Here is a 22,746-nt window from a genome sequence, read left to right on the forward strand (position 1 = left end):
TCACCATCCAGGGGATGTAGTCAAATATGGGGCACCAGAGTTCGTGTGAAAGTCAGACCCCACTCTCCACTCAACTGTGGAGAATGTCCTGTCTATTGGCTAGATCTGGGTAGGGGTTCGATATTTACTGCACATGTATCCCTTCTCTGTGCCATAGTTTGAACAGAACCCCTGGGCCCAGATCCACCCATCCACATTCTGCCGAGGATGTGGAGAGAGAGGAACACTCCTTCATTGCTGGTGGGAATGCAAACTAGTACAACCACTTTGGAAAGCTATCTGGCGCTATCTCAGAAAACTGTGAATAAGGCTTTCTCAAGACCCAGCTATTCCACTCCTTGGAATATACCCAGAAGATGCTCCAGCACACAACAGGGGCATATGCTCTACCATGTTCATAGCAGCTTTATTCATAATAGCCAGAACCTGGAAACAGCCTATGTGTCCCTCAGTAGAAGAAAGGATAAAGAAACTGTGGTACATTTACACTATGGAATACCACTCAGCTATTAAAAAAAAAAAGAATTTCTGAAATTTGTGGACAAATGGATTAAACTAGAAATGATCATAATGAGTGAGTTAACCCAGAAGCAGAAAACGTCAAATAGTATATACTCACTTATATCTGGACACTAGCCCAAAGAGCATGTCCCATGAGTCTTCACTTACCAGGAAAGTGGGACAGAGGGGAGGACATCCTACTGGGACTTTAGGCAAGAGAAACATGGGAGAATGGGGAAATAGAAGGATCCAGAGGGTCCTAGAAACCTACAAGAAGAGCATTATTCTGACAGTTTTAGGATGGCAAGTGCATTTGTTTTCTAAACCATCCCAACTCTACTGTTCCAGAAATAACAGCAACGTTGACCCAGGACTCAACAGAGCTGCAGTTTCCAATGGGTATGACTGGAATTATGCAAAGGTTGGCATTTACTTAAGTTAGGGATCATACCCCTACTGTTGACTAAAAAGTGTAAAAAATGAAAGGTAAAGAGTTGAGAAACCTCCAGCAGTGCCTCTGACTGAGTCCTGTGTTCAGTGGAGGCTGGGAGCTGGAGAATTCGGCTTAGACCTCACGTGGGAACCTAAGAGCCATGCATGCCCTGTGCTGCAACATGCATTTGGGAATCACAGGTTCTGAGAGAATGCAAACACTTTAGTTTTTAAGCATGAGCAAATCACTAATCTCCCAGACTGCAATTTAAATGTCAAAAAGCCTTAGCAGCATGCACACCTTTCAAATGATATCCAGAAGCAGCTCTCACAAATGTGTATCTTACACTATGTGCAAAGCGATAACACTGTAAATGACAGCAACAGTAAGACATGCATCCTTTCCAAAATCCATGCCCAACCGTGATGGGAGTGGATAGCGTTACTTTAACAGTGTATTTTGCAACTTAAACCTCTCATTTGGCGATTATTCACACGTTACATTTCACTTTCATGGCAACCACTGCAAAATGGATTCGATTTCCTTTTCTGTTTGTTTGATCTTGGTTTTGTTGTCAGTCTGCAACCACTTCCACTCTCTCTGGTTTCACCCCTCCATCTGACATATTGAAGGTATGGCCATATCAGGCTCTGCCATGATGGGACAGCATGGCCATGACTTAGCTAACATGAATACGGCACATGTGCAGACACACACACACACACACACACACACACACACACACACACACACAAACACACTCGGTGAGGCTGTGGAGTTGTTAGTGTAATTGGTACTTTATTCTTGTGTTAAGAGATGTGGCTAAAGATCCAGCTGGTCACATTGTAGCCACAGTTGGTCGGGGAAGCAGGGACCAGGCACTGCTGCTCTTTAGCTGCCTTTCTCCCTAATACTTTTTATTCAGTCAGGAGCTGCAGGCCATAGAGGATGGGTGTTCCCTCCTCATGTGATTCTCTTCTGTGCTTAGTGTTACTTCTAGTAGTTGGTTAGGACCCGAGTCAGGCTGACAATGAGTAATAAGCATCACACCATCTTATATAAAGGAACCAAGCTCATTACCTGCCAAAAGCTGACTTCTAGCAGCAAGAGTCAAATTCCAACCCCATGGCCTTAGGGCTCTGGAATGTGAGGAATTTTCCACCCAGCGAATGTCCCTCCTCTCAGGGATGTTTCCCATCAATATCTTTTGAGTCTCAATGATTGTCTGGGTAACAAAAGGTGTTATCAACCAAAGAATTTACATATATACAGTCCATGCCTTAATTACATGGTGTGTATGTGCGGTCCAACCTCCCTCAGTAAATCTGTTCCTTGAAAGAATTTGGAAGGCATCTGTGGCAGTCACATCTCTAGTAGTCACACTCTTGACCCAACTTTATTTAGTGGTGGGGAGAAGAGGGAAGAGAAGAGAAAGGAGAGAAGCACAGATAAAGTAATGTAATGCATTACATCAACAAGCAATACAGAAGCCCAGGAGCTTAAATCACAGGCACAGTCAGCTCTTAACTTCTGGTGCTTCACAGCTGTCTGGACCTGTGCACAGCTGTGGCCCAGGCAGTAGTTCTTACAGTGTGGCCGGGCTAGCAATAGACATGAGAAAAGTGCTCCATTTGCAGCATACTCACATACTCCAACCTGGACACTCACACAATGTACGCCATCACACACTCACATACACATTCTCACTCTGTGCACAAACATGTGCACACTCGTACACACATGCATGTGCACACCCACTCACTCATACACACACACACACACACACACATTCATACCATGCCCACGCACACCCACTCTCACACACTCTCACACACTCATATGGAATGACTTCACAAGGCTGTCCTTTCAGAGACTTTGTTTTGGCGAATGACTCCAGAGCCACCTGGGAACAGGAAGCTTGATGTCCGGGCAGGAACAGCACTCTCCTCTATGGAGTGTTCACTGTTTTAAGGTCTTATGTACATGCTGACCACAATATTTAAATATAAGGCTTAAAAGGAGCTTGCTTTCCTGAAGGAATAACGACAGGTATCAGGCATTCATTTCAGGGCTGGGCTCAGAGCTCCTGCGTGATGGAAGTGGACTGCAGGAGAGGGGACCTATACTACTCAGAGCCCTCCTTCAGACCTCAAGAGATGTTGATGTCTATAAAGTGTGTTGGCATTCCACCCTCCATTTCCCCAAGGTGCTGTATCTGCCTCCTAATTAATAATTTGCAAAGTGTCTATTCAAAGGAGCCAAAATATCCTTTGAGCCAAAAACATATAAAGAATTGGCAAGTATGAGAAGGCTGCATGGAGCCTTCTTTTGACTTCTCTGCAGGTCCTGATTCTTAAAAGATGGTCACCAAAGCCATCAGAAGTTACTGTGTGAGAAGATTATAGGAGAGAGGGCATAGATTATGCTCAGCTACCTTTAGGGTATTGTGGTTGAAACAGCTGCAACCACTACAGCTAATAAAGACGTTCTATTATCAATATAAATGTATAATAAGTCAATTATAGTACTGGTTATCATAAACAGTGCGTTTAGCATTCTGGGCAACATACATGATTATATTCTCCGAGACTGTTTTTCTGGCCATGAGATGGGAGGAAGAAAACATTGTCGTGTCTTTGGGGCTCCTCTGAGTCCACAAGGGCAACAATACCCTCTGCTCACTGGAAGTAGAGGCTCCCAAAGACAGCATAACAGTAGCTTAGCGAGACAGAGACAGCCTAACAGTAGCTTAGTGAGACAGTGGTGAGTGACGGCAGCAGCCAACTTAGACTGGGTCTTCATTTACTAACCTCAGTTTTCACCTTTTCCTTTGCTTGTTTTTTGTTGTTGTTGTTTTGTTTTTTGTTTTTTTGTTTTTTGGTTTTTTTTGGTTTTTTGTTTGTTTGTTTTTTTGTATTTTACTTTTGTTCTTCTAGAAACAACAGGTCTGTCCAGGCACTTTAGCAATAAACAACACCCCCAGAGATGAGGAATAGTCCAGGTTTTTGTGGGATAATTGAGCTACTGTGACATCAGTGTTTCCAGGAGAAACACAAGATGTTAATTGCACCATAAATTCTTGACAACTGCTTTTTTTTTTAGGGAGTTGCTGTTTAAAAGCCCATTTTTGTATGCATTTCACATCTTCTTGAGTATCAGTGGCCACATCAACTTGTATGAAGATCATACAATTGGAGTTTAACAGTCTGAAAATACTGTCTGTCCTAACATTTATAATCCTCCTGGGATGTTGACGTGACCAAGAGCATATGCAGCCATATGCATAACTGAGTCTGGAATTTATGAATGGGGCAATTTGGTCTCCATAGTAACAGATGTTTAAAGCAACTGCCTAGGTTTTTACATGTGTAGCAGAAGTAGGGTAAAACGGTGCTAGAACAGATGACAGTCTTCATGCTCTTAGCAAATGGCCTCGGAAGACCACAGGTTCAGCTCATAAGTGGAAGGCCAGAGACAGTGGTCAGCTTGCATGTTGAAATTCCTCAACGAGCTTTGCGTCAGGGACTGTATGTGTCTAGGGATAACTTGCTTGAAAATAAATTAGGAAATGCCCACTATATTGCTCTATATAAAACCAGATAGTATTTCATAGATGACTTAGAAAACCACACTTACCTACAGTGGTAACATCTGCCCAACTCTCCATCCACAGATGTGGAAAAACACAGAGGACACAGAGCACAGGCACATACAATGTGCAAGGCTCATGGCTGACTTGGTGCCAGACCTATGCATCTCAGGGAGGGTTCATGCCTTTATAGCATGGCCCAAACCAGCTGATTCAGATCATCCGGAGAAGGGGAAGTGTGTCAGATTCCATCAATAAAATGGTTTGGGCCAAGGGTGTATGTGGAGAGAGTAACAGGCTTTTTTTTTTTTAACCTCACCTTTTTTTTTCTTTTTCTTTTTCTTTTTCTTTCTTTTTTTTTTTTTTTTTTTTTTTGATGAAGGCACATCTAACTCCTGTCCTGTACCTAGAGCAGGGAACTCAGGGGCTGTCTCACCACCTTCCACTAGGGGCAATGTCAGGAAAACCATATGCTTTCAAATCCCAGCTGCCTTCTAGAGTGCTGGTGCTCAAAAGCATGACAGACAGATTTCTCTGCCTATTTGGCATCAAGGGAAGCTACTTGAGGCCATGCCTTCCTAACTCCTGGGGCTGGCTGAGTCCTCACCCCCTCCTTGCTTTTGCCGCTGTCTTTTTGCAGACGCTGGTACCCTCCGTCAGCATTTAGAGCTGTGTGTTTTGCTGGCTAACTTATGTGTCTTCCTAGGATGCTTCTCAAGATGACTTCATTTTAGCTCCCCTGCACTCCCAAGAGGCAACTGACATAGACAAAGTAGTCAGCATAGGATCCCAGAGCTGTGGAGCCCCAATTTCCCAGTCATACTCCTAGAGGCTCAGGTTTCCTTATTTTCTAAATGCTTGTTTGAGTTATAGTTGATGTACTAAGACCACTTCAAGTGCGTGACTAGCTAACATTTGAGTAGTTTACATTGCCATGCAAAACATCCTCTATAATCTGATTTTAAAGGTTTATGCCTGTGAGGCTGTCTCTCTGTGTGATTGTATACCATATGTGTGTGGGTAGCTCCTGGGGCCAGAGGGAGTGCCAACTCCCTTGGAGCTGGAGTTACAGGTAGCTGTACAATTGACACAAACGCTACGACCTGCACTCAGGTCCCCTGAAAGAGCAGCAAGTACTTTTCAACTGCTGATCCACTTCTCTGGTCCTCATAATATGATTTTAGCCATTGTTGTTGCCCTTGGTATTTAAGCCCTGTTTCAACTCAAGCCTGGCAACCAAACAGCCTGTTTCCCAGGTCCACAGGCCACTTTGGATATCCCACTCTTCCCACATCCACTTTAGACACTTTAGACATTTCACTACTCTCCCGGCCACTGTCCACTTTAGATATCTGCCTGGCTGTGGACTGTTGCTCTGACACCTCTCTCAGCACAGTGTATCTGGACTCATCCTCAGGGCAGCGTTTCTCAGCTCTTCAGTTCATTCTGTTGTTGAAGGGCATCTACTATTATATGAGTGTGTCAGGCCTTGTCTGTTCATTCTCCAGTAGATAGACATTCAGTTTCCATTTCTTCATAGCAGGAGCTGCTAAGCACCACTGTGCATCTGCTCCACAGGCTCCAGATGACAACATGGGACAGAAGGAATTGCGTTATCAGTAATCAATGAAAGAAGATGGTTCTCTGATATCCGTAGATGCACAGTACACCCACCCTGGAGCTCAGGGAGCTCTGCTGTAAAAGCTGTACATAGCATGCTGGGGAGGAAGGAAATGCTGCCCTGGGGACTGAGTTGACATGGAAATTTAAAAAAAAAAAAACCAGCTGACTCATGAGCTAAGTGTCAGTGGCATGATCTCATCACAGACGTCCCCAGCCTCTCCTTAAGTAGAGGGACAGGAGCCCAGCTGTCACACAGGGGTGGTGCAGTGTCCGGGGGAAACACGCATGAATTCAGAACCATCCTGCAAGGCCAAGTGTCAATAACCTCAGGGCATGAGGCTTCTACCCGAAAACACATGTACTCTTCTGGCTTTTTCAAGAGTCCCCTTGCCTCTGTGGCCAACTCCTTCCAGAATGTACCTATAAATAGATGTCCCTGGCAATCACTGTCCTCTTCTGTGACTTGCCACACTGCCCTTTGGCTTTTGATCATTTGCCTACTGCACTGAGTCCTGTGCAAGCTGTGTCCATCTCTTTCGCAGTTTCCAGGCAGTACCTCTTTCTTCAAAATCTGTCCTGTGATCGTGACAGCTAACTCTAATTTTTCTACCCACCTTTGAAGTAGGCATATTGAAAGCACACAGTGACACAATAAAGCAGCTACAGATTTATCCTCTTTCCAAAAATAGAAATCGAGTCTCTCAACACAAGCATATGTTCTGATTACACACGGGTGGCACACAAACACACACGCGAAGCTCAAACCCTGGGTAAAAGTACAGGAAGTACAGGAGTCACGCCCACTGCAAGCTACAGTGTTGGGAACAAGGCCTTGGCCCAATGGCTGTTCTATCACTAAGAGCCACCTAGCAGCAGGCCAGCTTCTACTCCGGGCCGTGCAGACTGAAGGAAGAGAAAGATCCAGACAAGTGGATACCCGAGGAGCTGTGTGCCAGGAAGAGTGGGAAGTGAGATAGAAGCCTTGAGAGCAAAGAACCTGTGTGGTCCTGCAACGGAATGACGGCTGACATGACATGATGGGTGGGTGGGGGCAAATGGGAGCCTGCAAGGAATTGAGCCAGACTCAGGATGCAGCCTTGCCTGCGTGTTGTGCCCTCCATGGTGTCGAGGCTATCGTTGTGGAGGGACCTGTCCGTGCTTCTTCTTGTAGAAAATCTAGAGGGAAAAAATGTAAGTGGCTGGGAAAGGTGGTAGCCAGGGCATGCGGACGTCCTTGAGGTGAGAGCTGGCTTGGACTCTAGACTCCACCTCTAATCACTGACCTGCTCCTTCTGTGATGAGCTGGAGGGACTCTTCCCTGTTGTACAGAGAGATCTTCGACTGTCTTGAGGACTGGGTGGAGAATGTGCCCCATGCGTTGTAGTACAAGGCACACAAAGAGCATGCGCTGCGGACATGCAGCCATGGAGCGTTAACAGTGGCTGATCCCTTCTTCTGGTCCCAAGCCCCTCTGTTGTCACCACATCCCAGGCTTTGTGGAAACACCACCTCCTCCAGGAAGCCTGACTGGCGACTCTACTTAGGCCTTTCCCCGCATGCAGATACCCTGGCTTCGCCTGAGCTGTTTATTCTGTAAAAATAAAGCTGCTTAGACGGCAACTCTGCCTGCAACTCGGCAAACACTAAACAAGATGTTGCTGTGCCTCTTCCTGTGTCATCAGGCCTGTAACCCAGGTTGTAACTTAAGCTCTGGGGCAACGGGGACGTCAGTCTGTTTGGGAAAGTGTCTGGATCACTCCGTGGGATACCTGGGATGCCTCTGCTGTTAACTGACCCACTGCAGAATGGGGTGAACAGATATACACATGAAGTCTGGATTAAAAGGACTGGATCTCTTCCACTGTTTGGAACTGAGCTGATGCCTAAGTGCCAGACAACTTTAGAAAGAAATCTGTCACAAATTGTCATTATGTTGGATAGCAGCAATGCGTTCCAGTGCCTCGAGTAGTTGCTCATTTAAACATGTCTGTCTATTGCTGTAAGTTCTAAGCTTTGTATCAATCCAGAGCAGTCTTACTGTGTAATCAGTCTAGGGCAGCATCCTCCAAAGGTTTTAACTGGGACAGTATGTGGCTGCAAAGATTGTCCCAGTGCTGACTATAGCTCAGTGGTGAAGCACTTGCCTCAAGACAATTGAAGCAAAAACTGTTCATTGCTGTACATCATATACTCTCCACCACAGGGAGAGGTTGTAAGAAAATCTCAGGCAGTGTCTTGAAAGCTGCCCATCAACAGCAGCATGCTGACATTGCCCAGGGGAGCCTGACATCACAATGGGAACACATGCTGACTGATATGGTGCCTACATATGAGGACGGAGGCGTGACGTGAAGCTTCACTTTCATTAAAGTTGACCCTGGATGCCCATTGTGTCTACTGAGCAGCCACAGAACTGAATTTATTTATTTTCATTTTCCATTAGATTTGTTTGCATAGCTACGCGTGATGATTAATTGCCAAATCTATGTGACAGTGCAGGTAGAATGTTTTGTGTAGTGGACTAAATGCTAGCAGTAGGTAGGTCAGAGAGAGAGAGCATAAAATTGCCAAGTACAGCAGATTAATTCAGAATGTAGGCAATGGTGCATTTAATGTCTGAGAGTGTGGGACCTGCCACTGAAATACTCGGCCATATCTTAATATGGTATCAGTTCTCTAGGCTTTTTTTTTCATGTTTTTGCTCATTAAATACCCTGAGTGGTTCCCATTTCAGCATAAAACCCAGATCTTAGGTGTTGAACATCTTCTGTTCTGTAGTCATATTGATTTTTTTTTTACTATTTCCTGATTCATTTATTCTAAATTTCTTTTACATCACCCCTTTCTGGTTTTTGGTGGTCATTCACTGTGTTTTTAAAAACTCTTGAGTTATAGTTTATAACTCTAAGTGGTCAGCCCTGCACATATGCATCTGACCAATGATAAATAGACTCATGCATGCATATGTGTCTGTTTATGTGTACATGTAACAATAATAATTATATAAGAAAAGGTCATAATTGTGGAGGGAGAGTAGGGACCAGGGAGGTGGAATTGATTGGAGGGAGATCGGACTGATGTAGATGCATCACATATGAATTCCTCAAAACAAAAAAATTAAATTAAAAAAATACTTGATTTTTATTAATGATAGCATTCAGACACTGCAAATAACACCATGTTGCTCGCTGAGCCCCTTTCCTCATTGGCTAATGCAACATCAGGGCTGGCATGGACTCTTGCAGTGAATAGCGGCCATCAACTCCGCAGAATGCAGCCATACTCTCATTTGCTCTGGCTGAGCTGGTGTAAGGCATTGTCCCTCATCTGCTCAGGGACTGGCATCAGTGTGGGGAGCTGCCTTAACATCCCACTCTTTTTGCTCCACTCCAAAGCCTCCACCATGCTCACATTGCTGTTGTTTGCAGGAGCTTACATATGACCCTGACCCTTCTGTAGGCTGACTTTACCATATTAGAAGGAGGATGGTCAGTGAGGGCCTGCTGGCCGTGGTTTATGGTCAGTGGTTTCATTCTCATCAGGGGAGCTGCCTTTCTCCTAGTGCAGAGTCACTCTCAAACGTGATGCCTAAACATGTACCGTTCTTATTCCATTTGCATGACTCCTATTTGAACACTTTTACTGGGAAACTAATGATTTTTTAATTAAATTTATTGATTTATTCATTGTACATCCCTATTGAAGCTCCCCTCTTCTCCTCTTGTTCACACCCTCCCACCTTCTTCTCCTTGCCTCCCCTCTCCTTCTCCTCAGAAAAGGAGAGCCCCCTGCCACATCATACCAACTCACCTAGCACATCAAGTCATATCAGGACTAAGTGTACCCTCTTTCACTGAGGCCACACAAGGCAGCACAGCTAGGGGAAAGTGATCCAAAAAGCAGGCAACAGATTCCATCTCAGAGAGCCCTCTCTCCACTTGCCAGGGGACCCACATGAAGACCAAGCTGCCCATCAGTTACATATGTATGTGTAGGGGACCTAGGTCCAGTCCATGCACGTCTTCAGTTGGTGGGTCAGTCTCTGTGAGCCCTCATGGTCCTCGGTTAGTTGACTCTGTTGGTCTTCTTGTGGACTTCTCGTCTCCTCCAGGTCCTGCGATCTTTCCTCCCACACTCTTCCACAAGACTCTCTGAGCACCGCACAGTGTTTGGCTATGAGTCTCAGCATTTGTTTTGATCCACTGTTGGTGGGTCCTCTCAGATGACAGTTGTGCTAGGCTCCTGTGTGCATGCACAGTAGAGTATTATTAATAGTGTCAGGGGTTAGCTCTCTCCAGTGGAGTGGGTCTCAGGTTGGGCCAGTCATTGGTTGCTCGTTGCAGCTTTATTTGTAATAGCCAGAAACTAGGAACAACCTAGATGGCCCTCAACTGAGGAATGGATAAAGAAAATGTGATACATTTACACAATGAAATAGTACTCTGCTATAAAAAACAAGGAAATTATGAAATTTGCAGTCAAATGGATGGAACTAAGACAAATAGAACAATGCTTCAGAGTATCCAAGGACTGTGTAGATTCTAGAAGGTTCTGGAATAAACTCACATAGATGGTGATCTAGCACAGCAAGACAATCATAGTGTGTTCTTCAGTTGTGCAAAGAAATGACAGTTCTGCTCACTCCAGGGTTCCAGATGCCATAAAACAACCCCAATTCCTGAGTATCTCAGATCTGAGATCAGCACATCTGTGCAGCATGGGAGAAATCACCCAGAGTTCAACAAGTCAAACACAGTTGTTAGAGCCATGCTTTTGGAGGAAGGCTCTTTGGAGGTCTCCTTGGAAGGAGCCTCTGTGAGTGCTGCCATCTGCCAGCAGATGACTCCCTGCAATCAAGGCTTCTCTTCCTATGGTTTTTCTTTCCCTTTCTTCTTTCCATGCCCCAGAAGTCAATGCTCCAGCATCGGAGGTGTGATCTGGTGTGTGAGAAACACACACTCAAGTGTGTGAGAGACCTGGGGTTGAGTCCTCTTCTTTGCATTCTGGCGACATGAATAATGCCATCACTAATGAGATTAAACTTAAACAAAAAACCTTGTCAAGGTGTCAAGTGTCAAAATATTAGTGTTTCAGGTTGACAGGCAAGCAATTGGAAAGTGTCCAGGAACCAAGTAGAGACCTGACTAAATCAAAGAAACTGAGGCTAGGTTTGGGTTTAGGATGGCAGTGGCCCTGTGAGCAGGTCCCATTGTGAGGCAGCAGCACTGAGAAGTCCAGCCTTAGCCAGGTGTGACGGTAAGAGTAAAAGAATCCAACCCAACATGCCTTGGGGAGAGGGCAAGCGTTTTGGCTTAGTTAGCTTTTGCAATGACTTTGGCTGAATTTTTGTTTTCAAACCGTCATATGTCATCTTGGAACAAAACTGACTGTGGTTTGGAGCAGATGTGGCAAGTGATGTGCTGGTCTTGGGCCAGGTTCATTTTGATCCTGAAGTTATGAGGAAACAGTGAGCAACTGAACTTTGATAAACGCTTGTTGGATGTGGAGGATTTTGTGCCATTTCTGAAGTACCGCTAAGGACTCTTGGAGTGAGAAGCGAGTTGTGCCTCAGATCACGCTCTCAAAAGAGAACAGAGGGCATGTTCAAGTGGGGTCATTTGGGAGTTACACCCCTATTGTCTGCTGAACACAACCCTTTCCTCACTGTCCATATGGATGGACAGCTCTTTGGAAAGAGCATGTGGTGTCACCTGAGATGAATGTAGTGGCTGATCAGTGGAACTCTATCACACTGCAGGAGAGGTGGCTCAGGGGTGAGACACACAACCACTTCCATACCATCTCCGTATATGTTTGGTTGGTGTTGCTTACATGGATTCCTTACGTATCAATAGCTATGAATGTAGTCGGCACATGCACAGGTCATAAAAACCAACTTTCAGTTGTGACTAGCATATATGGGAAAGCAGGCGTTCTGCTTTGACACACTGGTAGTCTGCTCACATTGCTGAGAAGCAGCAGGCTTCAAGATTAACATGCCTGTGTCCTTCCCTTCCTCATGGGGACAGCAGGAGACCCACTAAGTTTCCAGCGACAATGACTGACAGGACTGGCCAGCTGCGAGGTGTGGACCCTGGGAGGTATGCAAACCTGGGAGGTACCAAGGTCTGCTGAAGCCTGATGAACAATCCACCCTCTGGCATCACTTGGAGGAGGTGTAGGCAGGCGTGCGCTACACGCTTTATGAGTCCCCAAATTAATCTTTTGGCCCAGTAAAGAAACATTTTGATAGGGAGAAAGCATTCAGTTTTCATGATTTACCCATCTTCTTGAATACGCTGGCAGGCAAACAAGGCAGTAGAGTGAATTTTTAAAATATTTCATCGGGGCTGGAGGGATGGCTCAGAGGTTAAGCACACTGGGTGCTCTTCCAGACATCCTGAGTTCAAGTCCCAGCAACCACATGGTGGCTCACAACCATCTATAATGTGATCTGGCCTGATGTACATGCAGACAGAGCACTGTATACATAATAATAAATAAACAAATCTTTTAAAAAATATTTCATCATCCACTGATTTTTCAGTAGTTACCAAAATATCATTTTCATCAGTTACTGTGTTCTAGATGTTTAGTGAAATTGAAACTTATTTAGATATAAAATATAATAACCAATTAAGTTATTAATTAAACAAATGTGATGCTTGAGTACTTGGTAAGTAAAAATCCACAAATTCCCCCCTGCTGTCTCAGGACCTCATTACCTGAGCGTGAAACCCGTGAGCCTAAGCCCCTGAGACCAGCTTGAACCTGGGAAGCGAAGGGTGACATCAATCTAAACAGCCATCGCAGAACACAAAGGCCCACACGGGCACCTAGAAGAAGCCCAGAACAAAGGCATGTGGAGGATGATTGTGGTGTTAGGTGCCACAAGAACCAGAGCTTCTGGGGGCCTGGAAAAGTCTTTAGGAAGCCCGAGTCACCAGAAGAGAATCTGAGGTCATCGGGGGTGAAGAGCAACACGTTTTGTTCTTTGCCTTGCTGATCCAGCCATCTTTTCCTGATTCTTTGCTACAGCTGTGCTTTGAATACACTACTACTATTTTCAAACTAATAGATGATAATAATAATAATAAAAAAAAAACTAAAGAAAGGCTAAACAAACTATCCAGGGTCACACAGCAAATGAGAGTCTGCCTTAGATCCTCCTTGGGCTCTGTGGAGACACAGAGGAACATCTGTGCTGGATCATAAGGATCTGAGGCTTTCTTTCTCTAAGGGGTGGTTTAGAAAGCAAGGGATTGCTCACAAACAAGAAAGCTTATGAAAACAGACTATAATTTCTTTTTTAATTCTAATATTTATGCAAACCGATTACCTTCAATAATGTGAGAAAACAACCTGAGTAGCACATGAAGCTAAGCACCTTCCTGGTTGCTTATGCTGCTTCAGGGTCCACTGAAACGCCAAAAGAACAAAACCTGCCTGGCGAGGGCTGCAGTGGAATTCCAAACGCAGCTGTTCCCACACTGTAGAGGTCTCCTTCAGCTGGAAGTTCCAGAAGACGCAGTCATTGCTCATGGGGAGTGGTGTGCCCTTGCTCTGCCGCATTCAGATTAGACATGGCAAGCGTTCCCACTTCTCACACCTGGATGGAATCCGGGCCCCGGGAGGCCGACCCCACATGGTCCTGATGGCTTCGCTGATAATTTAATCAAGTTTTCCTTTGTCCTTGCTGCTTCTCCAGCAGGTGAGCTCTATGGCTAATGCTTAACTTCCCTTGTGTGGGAAGCCTGGGCTTTCCATTCCACCTCCCACCCCAAATCACTATTTCCCTACAGCTCAAATTGGCCTTTCCCCCTAAATATCTAGAAAAGATTTCTCTATGCTTATCAACCCAGCCTGCTTAAATCCTCAAGCTCACGTGGACAGCCTGGAGGCAACGGGTCTTCATTTGGTGGGCATCAGCGTGAGAGAGTCTACCCCAAACCTTGCCGTGAGAATGAGGCACAGGCTCCTGAAATCACAGACAATCTTAGCCATGTACCCACTTCATCCAGCTGCACCGGATACTCAAAATGCGCTTGAGTGACAGCCACATAATAACAACACAGAGTCCCTGTGTAAAAGGGCAAGAGAGAAGGAGTTTTGAATATTCTCCGGCAGTCACAAGCCGTAATGATACTTTTCAATGTGTCCTCTTCCGCTCTCCCACCAGCATGTGGCAATTCTCCGTGTGAGGAGCTTTTAAGATTCTGGCTGAACCTACTTCTGCCTTCCTTTCCACACCTGCCATAACCAACTGCTTGCCAGGTTTCTCCGACCATTTCCCCAGTGCTACAGATTTTTTTTTCCTGTGTTGATTTTACACCTTGCAACTTTCCTGAATTGGTTCATCCTAATATTGTTTTAACGGACTCTGAGGATTTTCTCTGTGTAGCTTTTTGATAATGAGGACAATTAGGCAGAGGGGAAAAACCAAAGCCACTCTGATCTATACGTGCAGCACGGTAACTTTCTCCTTTCCTACTTAAATAACCTTTATTTCCTTCTCTTGCTTGATGACCCTGGCTAAGATGGTCAATGATTTATTGAATAAAAGTGGAGAAATGGTGTTTGTGCCCCTCTGCAGGTCATAATGCACACACTTTAAAAAAAATCATTTCTCCACTTAGAATCAGGATGCTAGGTCTGTGTTTGAATATGGCCTTTACGCTGTCAAGGTTCATTTTTTTCATGCCCTACTTGTTTGGTGATTTTATCATGAAAAGAAATTGACTCTTACCCAGTTCCTTTCCCATATCTGCACAGTCATCATATGGTCCTGGCCTTTGTTATCCTGGCACAACGTTGTTAACTGGTGTATATTGAACCGCCCTTCCATCTCTGGGGTACCTTGCTTGATTGCGGTGAATTATCTTTCTAGCATGCTATGATTGCCAAAGGAAAACACACTTACAAGAAATATTTGGCAGGGACTGTCAAGGCTTAAATCCTAGGGTGTACTGGAGTGTATAAAATCCTGACATGTTAGATAGCACGGAGCATGCCTCCTGAGTGTGGTCCGGGTCTCTTCTTTCAACTGTTTGTCCTCATTCTCACCAATAGCCGTGCTACCAAGCTTGAAGTGTTTGCCACTTTAAGAGGTTAAGAATACAGCCTCTCAATGTAGGAGATGGGGAAATAGAAGGATCCAGAGGATCTTAGAAACCTACAAAAAGAGCATCGTAATGGGTGGATCAGGGCCAAGGAGGGTCTGCTTAAACTATTGCACTAACCAAGGACAATACAAGTAGAAAACATCGAACCCCTACTCTGACCTAGCCAATGAACAGGACATTCTCCAGAGTTATGTGGAGAGCAGGGACTAACTCTGACATGAACTCTGGTGCCCCATATTTGACGATCTTTCCTTGGTGGGGAGCCCTAATGGCACACAAAGAAAGAATAGGCAGGCTACCAAGATGAGACTTGATAGCCTGTGACCATAAAGTGGGGGAGGAGATCCCCCTTGGTCATGGACCTAGGGGAGGGGAATAGGGTGGAGTGGTGGGAAGGAAGGAACAGGAGGATACAAGTGATGGGATAACAATTGAGTTCTAATCTGAATAAATTAATTAAACTTAAAAAAAAAGAATACAGTCTCTCAACATTGTCTCCTCAACATATTTAAAGGCTATTTTTCTTATTCAATTATGCTATACAGGCATTTTCCTGTTTTCATAAAATCACTTCTCTCCTCTTTCCTGTGACACCTTCCTATTCTCTAAATGAAGTCTTTAGGGTTTTGTTCAGTATTAATTCTCTTTACATATTCTTGAGAATGTATTACATGTTATTAAATTTTTGAAGTTCATTTGAATAGACTTCTGGAAATTAGTAGGATTTTAATTTCCTCTCTCTGCTGAGACTACCTGCCAGTATCAATATCTAACCCCATGCCCATGTTTTCTCTGGACTCAAGTAACTGTGGCTTGCATCTTATACTCCCTGCCTTTGCTGTGTTGGAAGGCCCCTCTCCCGTGTCATCTCTACGTCAGGCTACAGAAATATCCCATGCCCCCAGCAAGATGCAGATGAGGAGAGTTCAGGTCCTACGGCAGGGACCTTCCTGCTCTTCCTCATAGGACTAGGCGATTGAGCCCTTCTTACTACACAAGGTTTCACTGGCAGGGCAGCCATATTGGAGGAAGAAGGACAACAAATCCAGTGTGGAGAGCTAGTCTCGTTTCTATTTTTAACTTATCATTGTGTTTTCTCTTTCCCCTCCTTCTCTCCAGTTAGGCATGATAAGGACAAAGGATGCTGACTACTTCTTAAAGCCCCTGCCGCCACACCTAACAAACAAAGTGAACATGTCTGCACAGGGCGGCTCTCCCTCCCACGTACTGTACAAGAGATCCACAGAACCCCAGGCTGTCAGAGAAAACGAAGTCCTGATGGTCGCCAGGAAGCGAGATCTGGCAGGATCTCACCTGCACCGTGACAACTTCCATCTTGGCCTCCCACAGAAGCAGCATTTCTGTGGAAGACGCAAGAAATGTATGTAAGCGCGCTTTTGTGTATTTAATGATTTGGACAATTTGTGTTAGATAGTGGGGGCACTTTCACCTTATCAAAAGCATGACTTCTCACAAGGCGAAATGTACTGTGACTGTCACTGTTGCCATCGGGGTGACTCTAGTGGTATCATATCTGTCATGGGTGGTGGATGGATGTGGCAGATGAGTCTAAGAAGCTCTTCTTTGAGCAGATTGTATGACACACTGCTCAGAAGTACAGAACCCGCCAGACATCTGAAAAACTGAAATAAAAGCCCTGGTACCCCTCCCCCAGTAACTCTATCCTCGAGGTTTAGGCATATTAAAGCTCACATACTTTTCCTGCTGAGGTAACTTATTTATATGCATAGTTGGAGCTTTACACCACCACATCAAAGAGGTAAGAGCAGGACAACACTCACCTGCAATTTGTCAGCAAGCATTTATGAGCCTCTTGCCCTCCTGATCCCTTAGTGAGGGCTGTTTGCACTGCATGTCATGTTGCTCTCAGGACCCAGGAAACCACAGCTCTCTGGAGCCCTCTCTTTGCCTGAATGCTCAGACATCACTTGACTGGCCCTTCCCAGGGAGCACATAGGAAGCTAGGCCTCCAGTCGCAGCCTTCCCAGGCTCTGATAGCGACTTTTTCTGCCCCTCTGAAGCAGAAGTGAGAACCTGGCAGGCACTCTGTGGATCTTGGTGAATAAAGAGGATGATGAAATTGCTGGTGCTCGGTGAAGGCACAAGTGCGGCTGAGGAGCGAGCCTGTGCAGTGCCTGCACTCATTTTATCTTGTGAAGAGCTGTATTCAGGTGGACCTGCAAATCTCAGAACCAATCAAACACAGTACGATGTGTCTTTTGGCTTGCCTGGCTTCTTGTGGGGTGGGTTCTGGTCTTCTCAGGGGAATCTCACTCCTAAAAAGACTGCCTTCATAAGAACACCTGCTTTCAAACAACTGTGAGCGTGTTCTTTGCACCCCCTGAGGCTCAGTCTGGAAACAAGTGACAAGAAAGATAATTCGCTAAGTGGATGCTGAAACTGGAGCTATGGTTGATGAAGGGAACTTAGTTATCTCAGCTTTGAGCATCAGCTCATGTGTGGTTAGCTGAACTCACAGGCTCCTAGGCCACTGGGAAAGCACTAACCTGAGGCTCTCATAGTGTTTGTTCTGAGGGCTTCTGAGAGCTCTGGCCACTGACACACAGCCTTGTGGACCTTCTGCCCTCATGGCCAGCACTGGGTGTGTGGTTGCCCTGCCCTCTGTGTATCCTGCCTTTGTCTTGTACATATTTCCCCACTAGTTGGGGTTAAGACCAAAGGATCTAGGACCACATCACACATACCTGAAGTTCTTCAATAAAACACTGTCCTGGGAAGAAGCAGGAGCTGTCTGTGTTTACTCCCTCTGTCTCTGTGGTCCCACAGCATACTGTACAGCAGCTCATACCAAGGCTGAGTGAGTGACCCAGGACAAGCTCCTACAAGGGCGGCCATTCACCTGCAACTTAACAATGGTAATCAGGCTCAGTCAGCCTTAGCTTGTTCAGGTTTGAGATTGACTAGGCTTGATTAGATTGAGTTTCCCTCAAATGAGGTATTTGGAACGAGAAACTTTACATATTTCATCATATTTTGCATTGTTGTAGCATATTTGTGTGAACACATAATGAACTAACTTGGGGGTGGAGTTCCAAACTGAACACAGAATTCATTATTGCCTGCACACCTTAACAAGTACCCGGGGGCTAATTCCAGAGAATATTCTTAGTGCTTGTGGGTTTCAGCTTGCCTTCTGACAAGGACATGGGGTGAGAGCTCTACTAGTGCTTCATGTTTAAACTCAGATGGTTTTGGAGATTAGATTACTTCTGGATTCAGAGTTTTTAATCTGGGATATTCAATCTGTACCCCCCACTAACCAATAGATGAAAAGAGTTAAAGCGCATTGGCTGTGAGGAGCAATCGATCGAGCAGAGTGTGTAGGCTCACAGCAGGTTCCATAGGTAAGCTTGCAGAGTTAGAAAGTTCATGTCACCAGGATGGGGATTGAAGTATGCTTCTCCAGGAAACGATTCTTTGGTTTCTTGGCCAGCTTCTAGAGTTAATTGTTTCTGATAGAGTGTTAACTTTTATAGTTACCAAAAGCATTTTAGAAGAACCCACTCTGCAAGGGCAGAGTGTGGCTTGCTCTGTAATTAAGTCTGCTAAGTATACGTGACATTTGTTTGAATATTCAACACCCAGTGGGTGTGCCTCCCACCAATGATGTATGATTGACAGGGAAAGTATTGGAAAACTAGCTATGTCTAGACACAAGTATCACTGAGAAAGGCATGCAAGCCAGTGCTGATGGCTGTACTGTTTGGTGCTCTTTGCTTCTCTGTCAGTAACACTGTGGAGGAGGCCTGCTCTGCTAGTCCCTGTGTCCTTGATCCTAGGGCACATTCAGTTTAGATGCTAGGCTTCACCTCTCATTTTAAATCAGAACAAAACAACAAGAAGTCAGCTCTGGAAATGGTTTCCAAGACACCTGGACTGTATGAACATAATTTCAATTTTGAAGATGACTTTAACATGTCTTCTATGGCAAAGAATTGGCACTTCTGGGTTCCAGTATGAGAATTCTATTGTTGTGTTTTGGTTTCGTTACGTAGCCCAGGCTGTTCTTGCTCGGCATAAACATTCTTTTTTTTTTTTTTTTCAGACATTTCTGTAAGATCAGCTGTGCCTGTGGTTTCATGTATTTGCTTTAGCTTGCTCTCTACTCGTTCCCTCATAGACGTGCCCCAGCCTCCCAAGGATGACCTTTACACCTTGCCTGATGAGTACAAGCCTAGCTCCAGACACAAGCGCTCCCTCCTGAAGTCCCACAGAAATGAAGAACTGAATGTGGAGACACTGGTGGTGGTTGACAGGAAGATGATGCAAAGCCACGGTCACGAAAACATTACCACCTACGTCCTCACTGTACTCAACATGGTAGGGCTGGTGTGTGTGTGTCCTTGTGTACATTATATATATGTGTGTGTGTGTCCTTGTGTACATTATATATATGTGTGTGTGTGTGTGTATGTGTGTGTCCTTGTGTACATTGTATATGTGTGTGTGTTCATGTGTGTGTGCGCGCTTGTCTGATTGTGTGTGTATATTTGTATGTGTGTCTCCTTGTCTATGGCAATGTATGTTTCATTTCTTACTTGTATAGCTGTGTCTTAGTAAAAGGAGCTCTCATTTTACTAATCAAAAAATAAATTTTCAGAACTTTGGAGAATGAAACATGGGGAAAGTAGTTTGATCACCATTGGGACTTGGCTTGTTTCTGAGGCATTTAGGATTCACTGATGTCTTCACGCACTAGAACTCGCACCAGGACCCTGACAATTTTTAGGCAGCAAATCTTTATCAGATTAACATGCAATTTTAGGTGGGGATAAGGTGCCCACCTTTTTAGGAGTGTTAATGTCCAGGTGTTGACTATAAATTAATTTATCTGCAGAAGCTGAAAAGCTCTTATTTTGGAGTATCTTCGCCGATGAAATGTGTCTTTGTCTTAAAGAACACCTGTGGCAATTATTGAGGAGCCAACCATGAGAGGGGCTCTGCACCTGTCACCTGTGACATAAAGCCCCATCACAGAGAGGAGAACTGAGGTGCCCATGTGTCAGTAAAGGAGTTAACGGCAGTGTCTTAAATGTACATTTTGACTTCTGTGAACAAAGTACCCTACATGGATCTGTGTCTCCCCTAGCGCACCCTACATATGCCTCATTCCCCACAGTAACCCCAAATTTTCTCTCTCCCTACACAGAAACTCATAGTGTATCTCTCTCCTCACAGAGTAGCCACATGGCTCTCTCCTCTCAGAGCACCTGGCTCTGCTGCTGCACTCTGTAGATAGTCTCAGGCTCCTGCATCCCTGATCTGTGGCAGCTGCCACTTGCCTGCACTCCATAGAGGTGTTCCAATATTTCTTTACCTTGGCAGCAAAGGGCTTTCTGCAGCCTCCATGATCGCCACACTGACTCTGCTCCCAACCCCAAATGCTACTCTAGGGCGTTGTTGTGTGCCATCACTCCTAATGTTCACACTCTCCTCTCCTCTTGCCTCTGGTTCCTTTCTCTCTGTTGTGTCCTCTTGGTTTTGTCCTAAGTGTCTCCCGTGTGGTTCTGGAAGTCCTTGTGGGGCATTTGGCATATGTTCTCACCACTATAACTGAAACAATCCTTATAGTAAGACACAGTGGCCGTGTCTGTAATCCTGGTACACAGGAGGAAACCTGAGACCAGCGAGTGTGGCAGAAAGGCCAGCTAGTCTGCATATCGAGACTGTTGCAGTGATGACGACGACAAGGACAATGATGATTACGATTATGAGGAGGAGGGGACATTTTAACAAGCTGTCTCTTCTTCATGATAGGCAACAGGTGCACCACTTCCTCTTCCTCCTCAAACTTTAGCTTCTGACTACTAGGTTCCCACAGTAAGGATTCCACATACCTATGGTATCTGAGAAGGGTACAGGCATTATACCCAGCTCAGGCACTGAACAGCTAGGGTTTGCTCTTACAGGCAGGAAGTTGGGCTGTGGCTAGGCTACGATACACCTAGAGCTAACGCAGACTTTCTGTTTCAGGTGTCTGCTTTATTCAAGGATGGAACAATTGGAGGAAACATCAATATCGCCATCGTAGGGCTCATCCTGCTAGAAGATGAACAGGTATTGCAACTTCGGAAGCAGCAGTTTTGCCCCTCCCCCCCCCCCATCAATACAATTGCTCTGTATATTCTTTATTTCTCTTTTGCCTGGGAAAAGAAGGGATTCGTATTTTGTGTTTAAAATGACTCATTTCTTTTCAGTTCTTCCTAATAGGGCACATGTGTGGATATGGCGTGTGTGAGTGTGTGTGTGTGTTTGTGTGTGTGTGCTCATTGTGTGTATATAGAGTGTGCTTGTATATGAGTGTGGTGTCTGTAGGTGTGAGTGTGGTCAGAGGTTGTGTGTGCGGTGTATGTATTGCGTGCGTGAGTATGTGTGTGTGCACGAATGTGTGAATGCATTGTGTATATGTAATGGTGTGCACATGAGTGTGTGCATGTGTAGGTGTGAGTGTGGTGAGAGGTTGTGAGTGCAGAATATGTATCGTGTGTGCACATGTGTATGTGTCTGTGTGTGTGAACTCATTTGAAAACAGAACAGAGGATGTATTTGTCATGAGACTGTGGGAAGGAAACACACTGATAGTATGTGTCTTCAGCCACCAGAGCTGGCATGGATGGTGAACTGTATCATATTGTGCAGTGCTGTGTTGTTTTACTCTGCCATCTCCTGCTTCCCCAAATCCCCACAGTGCTCAGGTGTAGGTGCTTAGTTTTTCTTGGAGATCCTGGAAGACAGGACACATTTTCCTTACTGGATGGCAATCTCAGTTAATGCTGTCTGGGTGGCTACGGGTGAGAGGAGGCCCTTTCCTCACATGGTGACCTTCTGTCACCCCACACGGCCACACACTGTGCACCCCAAGGAGCGCCTCACAGCTTCAGCAATATAGAAGTCATCATTAAAAATGACTCTCATGGCCATTTCTCCTAAGCTGGTTACTGATTCAGCAAAGGCATGTGGCTCAGGGCCTGCGCTAGACAGCCAGCATCTGCTCCTAACCTTGGTGATGTCTTCAGCGTCTCCTAGTAGCCACAGTGTTCTTCTTTATAAACTAAAAAAAATGTTTTCAATGGAATTGAAGATGATTCATAGCAGCTGTGGGACATCCCTTGTCCATGCAGGTGGGAGGCAGCGGGGGGTGGGGGGGTAGGGGGGTGAGGGGGTGGGGGGGGTGGGAGGGTAGGGGGGTGCTGTCTGGCCTGTCTAGCCCCATTGTCTGTCCCGTGAGTGTGCAGCTGGGAGGTTTCACTGAACTAGCCAGGCTTCTCAGGTGACAGGTTAATTATTCCCTGTATTAAAACGTTTTCACGTTGGAAGTCATCCAAGCTGCAAAGACTAAGCAAGGTTATCGTTTGATCGTACACCTGTGTTAACTTTAATTAACAACAGTTTCCTGGAAGTCTCCAGCCAAGGAACGCAGGCGTGCTTCTGCGCTT

General features: G+C 45.3%; 1 protein-coding gene across 4 annotated transcripts in view; it reads left to right on the top strand.

Annotated features, from left to right (window-relative positions):
• Positions 1-22,746, top strand: part of ADAMTS16 (ADAM metallopeptidase with thrombospondin type 1 motif 16) — a 111,801-nt gene that overhangs the window by 20,641 nt on the left and 68,414 nt on the right. For all 4 annotated transcript variants that reach the window (XM_084783689.1, XM_084783690.1, XM_084783691.1 and 1 more), the window contains exons 4-6: positions 16,388-16,649; positions 19,431-19,630; positions 21,284-21,367. In XM_084783689.1, the coding sequence (XP_084639815.1) occupies positions 16,388-16,649; positions 19,431-19,630; positions 21,284-21,367 (546 nt within the window). The remainder of the gene's footprint in view (positions 1-16,387; positions 16,650-19,430; positions 19,631-21,283; positions 21,368-22,746) is intronic.

Source organism: Acomys minous, assembly GCF_964271855.1.
Source record: "Acomys minous genome assembly, chromosome: 5".
NCBI classification, from domain to species: domain Eukaryota; kingdom Metazoa; phylum Chordata; class Mammalia; order Rodentia; family Muridae; genus Acomys; species Acomys minous.